At 44.4% G+C, this 13,417-nt stretch overlaps 1 protein-coding gene across 1 annotated transcript; it reads left to right on the forward strand.

The window, feature by feature from the left end:
* The first annotated feature begins 3,375 nt into the window (after positions 1-3,375).
* LOC122936258 (zinc finger protein OZF-like) lies at positions 3,376-11,158 on the forward strand. Its single transcript, XM_044292374.1, has 2 exons — positions 3,376-3,432; positions 9,142-11,158. The coding sequence occupies exon 2, from the start codon at positions 9,174-9,176 to the stop codon at positions 10,380-10,382; it is 1,209 nt and encodes a 402-aa protein (XP_044148309.1). The 5' UTR covers positions 3,376-3,432; positions 9,142-9,173; the 3' UTR covers positions 10,383-11,158.
* Positions 11,159-13,417: the final 2,259 nt, after the last annotated feature.

The following is a 13,417-nucleotide window of genomic DNA, read 5'->3' on the forward strand; positions in this document are numbered from 1 at the left end:
CATCCAGCCTCTAGCCATGTAGTCTGCCATTACCACAGGTGTATAACATCCAGCCATGCAGTCTACCATTACCACAGTGTATAACATCCAGCCTCTAGCCATGTAGTCTGCCATTACCACAGTGTATAACATCCAGCCTCTAGTCATGCAGTCTACCATTACCACAGTGTATAACATCCAGCCTCTAGCCGTGCAGTCTACCATTACCACCGTGTATAACATCCAGCCTCTAGCCGTGCAGTCTACCATTACCACAGTGTATAACATCCAGCTTCTAGCCATGTAGTCTACCATTACCACAGTGTATAACATCCAGCTTCTAGCCGTGCAGTCTGCCATTACAACAGATTATAACATCCAGCCTCTAGCCATGCAGTCTACCATTACCACAGTGTATAACATCCAGCCTCTAGCCATGCAGTCTACCATTACCACAGTGTATAACATCCAGCCTCTAGCCATGTAGTCTACCATTACTATTAAGTCTTACTGATAATTCCTTTTTAACAAAACCTCCACGACGGGACCACATGACTTCCCAACCCTAATATATACAGTCATGTGAAAAAATTAGGACACCCTTTGAAAGCATGTGGTTTTTTGTAACATTTTTAATAAAAGGTTATTTCATCTCCGTTTCAACAATACAGAGAGATTAAAGTAATCCAACTAAACAAAGAAAACTGAAGAAAAGTCTTTTCAAGATCTTCTGTAAATGTCATTCTACAAAAATGCCTATTCTAACTGAGGAAAAAGATAGGACACCCTCACATGTATTCCCTCTTAAATTGGCTCAGATCTCACACAGGTATATCACACCAGGTGCACATAATTAGTAGATCGTTACTCTGCATGTTGAATGAGGCTTGCCCTATTTAAACCTCAGACATTTAGTTTGGTGTGCTCCTGACTGTTGAAGTGAGAGTGAGCACCATGGTGAGAGCAAAAGAGCTGTCAGAGGACTTCAGAAAAAAGATTGTAGCAGCCTATGAGTCTGGGAAGGGATTTAAAAAGATCTCAAAAGATTTTGAAATCAGCCATTCCACTGTCTGGAAGATAGTCTACAAGTGGAGGGCTTTCAAAACAACTGCCAACATGCCCAGGACTGGTCGCCCCAGCAAGTTCACCCCAAGAGCAGACCGCAAGATGCTAAAAGAGGTCTCCAAAAACCCTAAAGTGTCATCTCGAGAACTACAGCAGGCTCTGGCTACTGTTGATGTAGAAGTACATGCCTCTACAATCAGAAAGAGACTGTACAAGTTTAACTTGCATGGGAGGTGTGCAAGGAGGAAACCTTTGCTTTCCAAGAGAAACATCGAGGCCAGACTGACATTTGCCAGAGATAAAGTTGACAAAGACCAGGACTTCTGGAATAATGTTCTTTGGACAGATGAGTCCAAAATTGAATTATTTGGACACAACAGCAGAGGACATGTTTGGCGTAAACCAAACACAGCATTCCAAGAAAAGAACCTCATACCAACTGTGAAGCATGGAGGTGGAAGTGTCATGGTTTGGGGCTGCTTTGCTGCAGCATGGACCTGGTCAGCTCACCATCATAGAATCCACGATGAATTCTACTGTGTATCAGAAGGTGCTTGAAGAACATGTGAGACCATCAGTTAGAAAATTAAAGCTGAAGCGGAACTGGACCATGCAACATGACAATGACCCAAAACATACTAGTAAATCAACCAAAGATTGGCTGAAAAAGAAGAAATGGAGAGTCCTGGAATGGCCAAGTCAAAGTCCAGATTTGAATCCCATTGAGATGCTGTGGGGTGACTTGAAAAGGGCTGTACGTGCAAGAAACCCCTCAAACATCTCACAGCTGAAAAAGTTCTGCATTGAGGAGTGGGGTAAAATTTCCTCAGACCGATGTCGAAGACTGGTAGATGGCTACAAGAACCGTCTCACTGCAGTTATTTCAGCCAAAGGAGGTAACACTCGCTATTAGGGGCAAGGGTGTCCTATCTTTTTCCTCAGTTAGAATAGGCATTTTTGTAGAATGACATTTACAGAAGATCTTGAAAAGACTTTTCTTCAGTTTTCTTTGTTTAGTCGGATTACTTTAATCTCTCTGTATTGTTGAAACGGAGATGAAATAACCTTTTATTAAAAATGTTACAAAAAACCACATGCTTTCAAAGGGTGTCCTAATTTTTTCACATGACTGTAACTGTATATAATTCCACATGTGTTAATTCATAGTTTTGATGCCTTCAGTGTGAATCTACAATTGTCATAGTCATGAAAATAAAGAAAACTCTTTGAATGAGAAGCTGTGTCCAAACTTTTGGTCTGTACTGTATATACAGAAATATAATGGCGCATATGGAAATATTCAACTGGGCAAACCTCTGAATGCGAATATGGTGTCCACTTGCTGCAAGTTCCCTTTAGAGTCTGTCAGGTTCAGAAGACACGGATGAGAAGACAGAGGAGAAACCTTTTAATCTTCCAGTCCCTCCCTAGTGAGAGGAGGATCATTTCATAGTCAGGTTGCGTCATGGAGGTTTCATTAAAAAATAATTTCCAGTAACAATAATTCATGTATTTTTTTTCTTCTTTAGGATGAAAATCTGATGGATATTAAGGCTGAGGTTAAAGATGAAGCAGAAGAGGAGACGGATTTATGGGGCGATCAGCAGGGTAAGGAGGGGGCTGTCATGGGTCACCTGGATACTACTCCCATCATCTCATCATCACATGTAATAATCTCTCTTGTCTCTGTGTGTTTCCTACAGATGGACTCATAGAAGGAAATCCCCCCGAGAGATGTCCCCGTCCCCAGGACTGTCCAGAGGAGAAGCTCCCAGAGAACCATCAGGTAGATGGAGCTGAAGTCTCCCCAGAATCTGACCAGAAAGGGATTGAACCAAAGACCATTTTACATTTCTCTTCTTCAGGATGAAAATCTGATGGATATTAAGGCTGAGGTTAAAGATGAAGCAGAAGAGGAGACAGATTTATGGGGCAATCAGCAGTGTAAGGAGGGGGCTGTCATGGGTCACCTGGATACTACTCCCATCATCTCATCATCACATGTAATAATCTCTCCTGTCCCTGTGTGTTTCCTACAGATGGACTCATAGAAGGAAATCCCCCCGAGAGATGTCCCCGTCCTCTGTATTCCCAGGACTGTCTAGAGGAGAAGCTCCCAGAGAACCATCAGGTAGATGGAGCTGAGCCCTATACACATCTATATAGGGGGGTCCTGCAGTCATAGAGGGGTCATAGATGGTGGGGGTCTCTTATGTGGATTTGTTAGATTTCCCACCTGTCTGCTGTATTGTCCTGAATTGTTACAGATGACAAATCAGGGGGAAGATCTGACTGATATTAAAGTGGAGGATGAAGAAGAACGGATGATGGGCGATCCCCCGTGTAAGAGTGAGGTGGAGGAGGACATTCCAGTCCATCTGACCACAGGTATGGAATCATGAATGGAGGAAGGGAATTGGGAGGTTTCTTCAGGTGAGGCTCCACCTTAGATCTGCAGTAAAGGAGCACTCCGGCAGTGACCCCTGTGTTATGTGCAGGAGCGGAGGTAGCTGTGACTACACATAGACATCCTCTCCAGGATCTTCTCTCTGTCCTCATGGTCCAGGCTGGACACTTGGCTTAGTTTCCAGTTTTGGGGCGCACTGGCTGCGATGAACGGCTGCACTAATGGTCGGTCTGAAAAAACTCAGTTTATCCACTAAAAGGGGTTATCTATATCGTTATGGTGGTCATACTTGCCTGGTCCCTGCTGCTGTGGTCGGTCTCTGATGCTCCCAGGCTGGTTCTGCCTTGGGAGACAATATTCCCAATAAGGAGGACCGGGATGTTAATAAAGGAGATGGTGAACTTATGGAGTTCCTGTGGTGAGAATCTAATGGAGAGCAGTCCAGGCTGAGGAGATAGAGTTACCTAGATTGAGGGAACAGCAGACAGAAATTATTGTGGTGGACGTTACATCAGAAGAAGTATTAAGGGCTGTTAGAGCAGCTCCTCGATCTGGGGCTTCAGGCCAGGTGGGCTCCCATATGATTTTTTATCAGAAATATGGCGACATTTTAGCTCCAGTCTTGACAGATGTGTTGTAAGCTCGGGATCTCTCCCTAGTTCCATGATGGAGGCAGTTGTATTGATTTTACAAACTGGGAAAGGAACATAGGCTTGTCATCCAATATCTTTTTTGAGTTAGGTGAAAATTCTTGTAGACGCCCGAATTTAGGAAACTTTGAGGAAATTGAATCCACCCTTTATCTCCAGCTGATAAAATTGTGTTTGCTCCTCTGTGTTTATTCTCTGCACTTGTATAGCGCTGACATATTCCGCGGCGCTGTACAGACATTAGCATCAAGCTGTTGTTTCCTGACCCTCAAGGCTTACAGAAGATGTTCCTGCCAGTGGTTCATGGTAGAGCAGTGCTTCCCAACCAGTGTGCCTCCAGCTGTTGCAAAACTACAACTCCCAGCATGCCTTGACAGCCTTTGGCTGTGCAGGCATGCTGGGAGTTGTAGTTTTGCAACAGCTGGAGGCACACTGGTTGGGAAACACTGTGATAGAGGACGTTATTGCTCTCTCCCAGTCTGTACTTGGTATGGCATCAGTCCTCTCCCCCGCTGCTCCCCTTCCCCCACTGGGCATGGCTACCACCTTGCTCACCTGCTCCAGGGTCTCGCAGTCCAGACACTCCAGTGTTCCTCTATCTCTGCGAGGTGGACACGGCCATAAAATGCTCGTTGACCTCCTTCTATGCAGGCTATGGTCTGCTTCCTCCTGGTAATGCCTCTCTTAGGATGTGCTCGCTCCCTCGGCTCTTAAAGTGGCTACCACATGCACATTGATCTACACCAGCCTATGGCTGACTACCCTGGGGTATTTAAGGCACCTACCCCGCTGGGAGGGTGCCTGAGACATGGGTATTAGTACTCTAGGTTGCTGGGAGAATGTAATAGACATCTTGTGTCAGGTAATGTCTCATCCTATTTTCAGAGGATTGAAGTTTCCCACCAGAACCCTTGGCGCACTGTCCTATCACAGCTCTGATGTTACCCGTGGAGCTATGTAGTTTCAATGTTGGACTGGTGATGTGGAATCCCAGGGTTGTTTATGCTTTCCTTTGTAAAGATGGCCAGTTCTTGGTGACGTCTTCGACAATGTCCCCAGTAAAAAGAAAGGATTTCCATCAGATTCTCATTACTAACTTAAAGGGCATCTGTCAGCAGTTCTGTCCCTCTGACACCGGCTGACGTCTTCCATGTGCTCCTGGCAGCTGAAGGCATCTGTGTTGGTCCCATGTTCATATGTGTCCGCATATATGCAAATAAGCCTTAAGGAGCAACGGGGGCGTTGCCATTACTCCTAGAGACTCTGCTCTCTCTGTAACAGCCCCGCCCTCTGCACTTTGATTGACGAGTCTAAGTGTGATGATGTTTACACTGCCTGGTCCTATCAATCAAAGTGGAGAGGGCGTGACAGTTGTAGAGAGAGCATAGCCTCTAATGTGTAATGGCAACGCCCCCGTTGCTCCTAGAGGCTCATTTGCATATATGCAGACACATATGAACATGGGACCAACACAGATGCCTTCAGCTGAACATGTAACAGGTCAGCCAGTGTCATAGGGACAGATCTGCTACCCTTTAAGAGAGGCTTAAGGGGTTTTCTGGGATTTAACTATTGATGACCTGTTCTCGGGATAGGTCATCAACAATATTAAAATCCCAGAAAACCCCTTTAATTTCAGAACCCAAGATGCAGCTGCCCGGAAGAAAAGATAAACGAAGGATCAGATAACGGCAAGTCTTCCAAAGTACAAAGGGATTCATCCTTAAGGCCTCTTTCACACTTGCGTTGTCCGGATCCGGCGTGTACTCCACTTGCCGGAATTACACGCCGGATCCGGAAAAACGCAAGTGTACTGAAAGCATTTGAAGACGGATCCGTCTTCAAAATGCTTTCAGTGTTACTATGGCACCCAGGACGCTATTAAAGTCCTGGTTGCCATAGTAGTAGTGGGGAGCGGGGGAGCGGCATACTTACAGTCCGTGCGGCTCCCGGGGCGCTCCAGAATGACGTCAGAGCGCCCCATGCGCATGGATCATGTGATCCATGCGATCACGTCATCCATGCGCCTGGGGCGCCCTGACGTCACTCTGGAGCGCCCCGGGAGCCGCACGGATGGTAAGTATGCTGCTCCCCGCTCCCCACTACAGTTTACCATGGCTGCCAGGACTTTAGCGTCCCGGCAGCCATGGTAACCATTGAGAAAAAGCTAAACGTCGCATCCGGCAATGCGCCGAAACGACGTTTAGCTTAAGGCCGGATCCGGATCAATGCCTTTCAATGGGCATTCATTCCGGATCCGGCCTTGCGGCAAGTGTTCCGGATTTTTGGCCGGAGCAAAAAGCGCAGCATGCTGCGCTATTTGCTGCGGCCAAAAAACGTTCCGTTCCGGAATGGAAGACATCCTGATGCATCCTGAAGGACGGACTGTCCATTCAGAATGCATTAGGATAATAAGCTGAACAAGTTTACCTGTCAGGCACAATGACCCCCCCCCCCTTCCTGTAGGAGGCAGACAACGGTTTGTGTTTGTTTTTTTCAAGCTTGAAGACCAGTCTTTTCCCCCATAGGTCATCAGTGCCATCCAGTCTGGTTGTAGATCTCATCTAGGGCTGCAGTAAACCATTATTTTAGAAATTGAGTATTCTATTGATTCTTTTTTACAATTAATCGAGTAATCTAATAAGAAAAAATTAATTAATAGACTGTTTTCCTTTATAAAAACTAATCAGACCCCCTGCCATCAGTCCCCAACACCCTACTTTCCCCTCTGTGCGATCATCCCATGTGCATCAGTTCCCCCTAGTGCCATCAGCTCTGTTCCCCCCGTGACATCAGCTCTACTATCCCCCATTGCCATCAGCTCTCCCCCCATTGTACCATCAGCTCCCCCCGTGCCATCAGGTCCGTTCCCCCAGTGCCATCAGCTCTCCCCCACCCCAGTGCCATCAGCTCTCCCCCCCCCATTGTGCCATCATCTGTCCCCCCTTGTGTCATCAACTCTCCCCTTTGTGCCATCAGCTTTTCTGCCCCAGTGCCATCAGCTTTACTGCCCCAGTGCCATCAGCTTTACTGCCCCAGTGCCATCAGCTTTACTCCCCCAGTGCCATCAGCTTTACTCCCCCAGTGCCATCAGCTCCCCCCCTTGTGCCATCATCTCTCCCCCCCCTTGTGCCATCATCTCTCCCCCCCTTGTGCCATCATCTCTCCCCCCCTTGTGCCATCATCTCTCCCCCCCCTTGTGCCATCATCTCTCCCCCCCCTTGTGCCATCATCTCTCCCCCCCGTTGTGCCATTATCTCTCCCCCCCCGTTGTGCCATTATCTCTACCCCCGTTGTGCCATTATCTCTCCCCCCCTTGTGCCATCAGCTTTTCTCCCCCAGTGCCTAGGGCGGCAAAAATCCTTGCATCGGCCCTGGGCAGAAGTTTCTAGTTATTTCTGTTTGAATTGGATTCCAGTGATCCCCTGTGTAGATCACTTTCTCATCTTAGCCATAGCATTAAATTATCCAGTAGGTATTTTCAGCCCTGGGTTGGATGACCAACTTCACTCTGGTGCACAGAATATGTTTTTGAGATCACTTCGGTATCCGGTAGACACATCGTAACCCATCCTCAAGGCCCCACTTCCACAAGCAATTCATCCAGTTGGAAGAAAAGTACAATAATTCTACAGTCGTTTCTCCTATCTTCATAGGACAAAAGGTGTTTGTCCCTGGACAAGTGAGAAAGGTCCTTCTACCGGTTAAAAAAAAAAAAACTCCACTTTCGACTTTGCTTTGTCTCAAGCCTTTTCCAATCGCAGAGAGCTTCCTGCAGTCTGGGAGCCATTCAGGTTCTCAACACCTCAGTCGATAAAGACACGTAAAGCTCCTGTCTCACAATGTGACTACAGTGGTTTACTTGAACATAAGTAAAGCTGGTCCTCAGCGCTGCTAGCAGGATGTTCTGGCTTTTAGCTGTAGCAACAAAAATGTTAGCCATGGGGAGAAAAAAATCTAGCACCTTATCTCCATGTGGTAGAAAATATACTAGCCATCTACTTGAGCAGAGAAACTCTTCAGGAGGGAGAATGGAGATGAAGACCCAGAATTTTTTTATCAAATAATAAATGGGTTATACTGATCCTGGATCTTTTCACAACAAAGAAAAGAACTGTCAAATTCAGGACTTCTGTTTATCCTTTTAGGACCATCCTCTTCAGATGGATGCTCTGTCTCAGCCCTTGCCACAAGGTCTGCTGTATGCCTCCTTTCTTCTTTATTCCCAGGATTCGGATAAAGATCATGGAGGAGAAGCACAGGTCTTATTGATTGCCCCATATTGGCCCAAAATAGCATGGTTTCTACTCCTTCTCTTGTCTGCAGGAAACTTCTGGAGGCCCTGTATTTTACCCAAGCATTTCTCAACTTTGACAAAATGAATGTTAAATGCTCCATTTTAAGGGAAAGGTCTGTCAGATTCAGTTATTACTACTATCCTTCATAGCCACAAAGTTCAGGCAGTTACTTCAGAAATTAAAAGTCTTTAATGCCTTCTAAAGAAAAATGTGACGCCTCTAATCTACCAAACATATCCTTGATTAAGTTCCTGCAGTGCAGTCTAGACAAAGAACACAAGAAAAGCATCTTGAAAGTACAGTTTGCTGGTTTAAGTGCTGTCCTAGATGTGGCCAACTCCAACCTGGTTTAATTTTTGTTCAAAGGTTCTAGTATAATGAATGCACCATGTGTTCTTTGGAGCCCCTCTTGGAGTTCTTCTTCAAACAGCTGATCGGCGGGGGTCCCGGGTGTTGGACCTCCACCAATCAGATATTGATGACTTATCCTGACGGTAGATCATTAATATAAATCGCTGCACAACCCCTTTAACTGACATGAACCTACCGCATCATAGATCCCTCTGAAGCTGTGAGTTTGGGTCAGTGAAACACGAGGTTAAGCCAGAACATATGCATGTAATACAGATTAATGATACATCCATAATATGCTTGTGTGAATCCGGCCTCATTGGAATGTTCTAATTTTAGCCACTTTGTTGTTTGAACAGCAAATCACAAAATCTATTTTTAATCCCAACAGAAAATCCCAGTAAGAAGTCTGAAGGAAACATCATGTTATCACTAGATTGTAAAGAAGAAGATCAGGATAATGTGCCGTGCTCTTTAGGAGAAAACCTTATTACCTGTCATGTACATCCAGGACTCCACAGTACAGATCTATCATATAATCCTCCTAATCATAAGGAACCTTCTCCTGACCAATCACAGATTGTTACCACAAGTACCGGGCAGAAAGGGGGTAAAAGATTTCAATGCGGGGAATGTGAAAAACAATTTAGATATAGGTCACATCTTTTTATACACAGAAGTAGTCACACAGGAGAGAAGCTGTATTCATGTTCAGAATGTGGGAAATGTTTTACAACTAAATCAAGCCTTGAGGAACATAAAATAATTCACACAGGAGAGGAACTGTATTCATGCTCAGAATGTGAGAAATGCTTTACAAGGAAATCAAGTCTTGTTATTCACGAGAGAATTCACACAGGAGAAAAGCCATATTCATGTTCAGAATGTTGGAAATGCTTTATAAGTAAAGAAAGTCTTGTTAAACATAAAAGAATTCACACAGGTGAGAAGCCATATTCGTGTTCAGAATGTGGGAAATGTTTTACAAATAGGTCACATCTTCTTAGACATGAGATAAGTCACACAGGAGAGAAGCCATATTCATGTTTAGAATGTGGGAAATGTTTTGTTACTAAAGTCAATCTTCACGAGCATCAAAGAATTCACACTGGAGAGAAGCCATATTCATGTTCTGAGTGTGGAAAATGCTTTACAAGTAGATCAAATCTTGTTACTCATGAGAGAAGTCACACAGGAGAGAAGCCGTATTCATGTTCAGAATGTGGGAAGTGCTTTACAAGTAAAGCAAATCTTGTTATGCATGAGAGAATTCACACAGGAGAGAAGCCGTATTCATGTTCACATTGTGAAAAATGTTTTAGATATAGATCAGGTTGCGTTACACATGAGAAAGTCCACACAGAAGAAAAGTCATTCTCCTGCTCAGAATGTGGGAAATGCTTTACAAGTAAATCAAGTCTTGTTTTTCACGAGAGAATTCACACAGGAGAAAAGCCATATTCATGTTCAGAATGTGGGAAATGTTTTACCAAGAAATCAAGTCTTGTTACTCATGAGAGAATTCACACAGGAGAGAAGCCATATTCATGTTCAGAATGTGGGAAATGTTTTACCAATAGATCAAGTCTTGTTCTGCATCGCCGATATCACATAGGAGAGAAGACGTGTTGAAGTTTTCAATAAGAAAAAAATTATTTTGAAACTAGAGAATTCATGCAGAAATTTTGTTCCATGTTCAGAATGTGGGTATGTATCGTGGTGTAATCGTGGTGTACCAAGTGGCTGTAATGGCTTTTGGGGATATAGTGATGGGCCCCTTGACCTGCCATCTTGGTACTCTTATTACACCCTGGATATCAGTAAAAGCAGAATACACTGCAATGCAGGAGTATGAAACAGATTTTTAGATTTTCATTTGTGTTACAAATCTGCCATATGTGAATTTCCCCCAACAATATGCTGATCATTTGGACAAAACATGGAGCATTGAATTTTAATTTTAGGGTTTTAGACCTTGTTCACATGGGCAAAATTTACCACTAATTTAGCAGCAGAAAATTATTATTTTTTTCCCACTGTGTAATCTACATTCAAAGTTCCATTAACAGCTTCCCATTGACTTCAGTGTAAAAATTCTCGACCGTGTGCTCAGCCATGTATTTTTTTTCCTGTAGCTGATTTAAAAAATACTTGAGAAGTGACGTGTTACGTGTTTTAGTTCTATAGAAGTCAATGGGGAGGGGTAAAACACACTGAGTAGGAGGAGGGTCTGGATTGTATTTGGCAGTGTTTCCATCACTAATAAAGACCTGTTTTCAGCTGATTTTGATACAGATTTTTATGCTGTGGATTTTTCCTCAGCCTTAGGGCTCGTTCACACAAACGTTTTTTGCGTTCCATATACGGTCTGTATACGGAACCATTCCACGTAATGTACTCCGTATGTCTTCTGTATCTGTTCCATTTTTGTGGAACCATCTATTGAAAATGTTATTCCCAGCCCAATTTTTTCTATGTAATTACTGTATGCTGTATATGCCATACGGAAAAACGGAATGGAACCGGATACACTACTGAAGCAAAAAAAAACGGATCCGTTAAAAACAGCCCACAAAACACAAAAAAAGCCATCTGGTCGTGTGAACGAGCCCTTAGGGCAGGCATCCTCAAACTGCGGCCCTCCAGCTGTTGTAAAACTACAACTCCCACAATGCCCTGCTGTAGGCTGATACTTGTAGGCTGTCCAGGCAGCTGGAGGGCCGCAGTATGAGGATGCCTGCCTTAGGGTAATTTCACATGGGTGATGTTTCACTGAGGTCACTTGAGATGCTGAGAGTTATTATGCAGTTTTTCTTTATGCACTTATTAAAGGCATTAAAACTGATTTTTTTTTATTGAAAACGTCTTTATTACAATCAATCGTCATACATACAGTTGTGTTCAAAATTATTCAACCCCCAATGCTGTAAAGGGTTTTAGGGAATTTAGTGTACATTTGTAATTGTGTTCAGAATTAAATCTTACAAGGACTTTTTAAAGAACCAAATGCAACTAAAATGACATCAATTGTTTTTGTAATACAGTATTAAATGTTTTTTTTGTGATTTCTTCATTGACACAATTATTCAACCCCTTAAAGACTACCACTCTTAAGAACAGAGGTTCATTCAAGTGTTTTCGATCAGGTATTGAAAACACCTGTGGATGTTAAGGAGCAGCAATCAAGCATAATAAGCACCAATTAGGCAGATTTAAAGGGGTTGTCCGGGATTGGGGACATTACTCTAATAGTACAAGTGTGGCATACACATTACATACAAGCAGGTAGTACCTTTGGCACAGATTTTTGCAGCCCCGTTTTCATCTTTGAAATTCATGGCCGGAAGTTACTGGTTTCTTCTCCTCAGTGACGTACCGGGTCCCTTGCAGGCAAGCAAAGCTTCCTCTTCCGCTGCTCAGGGAGCCCGGTGACGTCTCTGGCAGCAAATGAATCGAGGTGAATATTGATGAGGGGTGGAGTTAAAGCTGCTGGCTGACATCCCGCTAAGCCCCGCCCCTCCAGTCCGGTGAGCTTCAGAATGAATTGAGGTGAATATTGATGAGGGGGCGGAGTTACAGCGGCTGGCCGACATCCCGCTCAGCCCCGCCCCTCCAGTCCGGTGAGCTTCAAAATGAATTGAGGTGATTAATGAGGGGGCGGAGTTACAGCGGAGCAGAGAGACAGCTGTAACCACCTGATGCTGCGCTGCCCCAGGACCCACAGGGCAGTGCAGCCGGAAGTCAGGTAAAGATAAACAGATATATAAACAATGAGTGGGGGACCGTTGGAGCCACATAGAAGTGGCAAAAATAGCAGAAAATGTATGGAGTCCTTAACTTAGATGTACATTGTGAGTAAACGTGTTTTTTTTTTTAAAACATTTGGTCCCGGACAACCCCTTTAAAAGGACTGTGATACTCAGCTCCTTCTAGACATTTACTGGTGAGTTTACAAACATGGTGAACTCAAGAGAATGGTCCAGGAAGACAAGAGAAGAGGTGATTTCTCTTCACAGGAAGGGCAATGGCTATAAGAAGATTGCAATGATGTTAAACATACCAAGAGACACCATAGGAAGCATCATTCGCAAATTCAAGGCAAAGGGCACTGTTGAAACGCTACCTGGTCGTGGCAGAAAGAAGATGCTGACTCCGACTGCTGTGCGCTACCTGAAGCGCAAAGTGGAGAAAAGTCCCTGTGTGACTGCTGAGGAACTGAAACAGATTTGTCAGATGTGGGCACTGAAGTCTCAGCTCAGACAATAAGGCTGCACACTGCGTAATGAAGGCCTCCATGCCAGAACTCCCAGGCGCACCCCTTTGCTGTCTCCAGAGAATAAGAAGAGTCGACTGCAGTATGCCAAAAGTCATGTGGACAAACCACAAAAGTTTTGGGACAGTGTTCTGTGGACGGGTATAGGGAGATGCAGATAATAATCAGGCGGCACTGCATACACTGATCACGCCGTATTGGAACCGGGCCACATGCAGTATAAATTGCTTCTCAATGTGGTGCTCAGCAAAATAGTGGCTTGATAGCAGACAAATGGCAAATAGTGAGGAGAGTTGAAAAAGAAGTTGCGGCACTCACCGAAGTGTGTCAAAGCTTTCTTTTTATTGTAGCTTCCTTAGCAGGTAGCAAACAGGATCCGGGGCGGACACATAGT

This window comes from Bufo gargarizans, chromosome 4, assembly GCF_014858855.1.
Source record: "Bufo gargarizans isolate SCDJY-AF-19 chromosome 4, ASM1485885v1, whole genome shotgun sequence".
Lineage (NCBI taxonomy): Eukaryota > Metazoa > Chordata > Amphibia > Anura > Bufonidae > Bufo > Bufo gargarizans.

Coding starts and splice junctions, on each gene's coding strand:
- LOC122936258 (XM_044292374.1), top strand. CDS start 9,174: ATGTTATCACTAGATTGTAAAGAAGAAGATCAGGATAATGTGCCGTGC.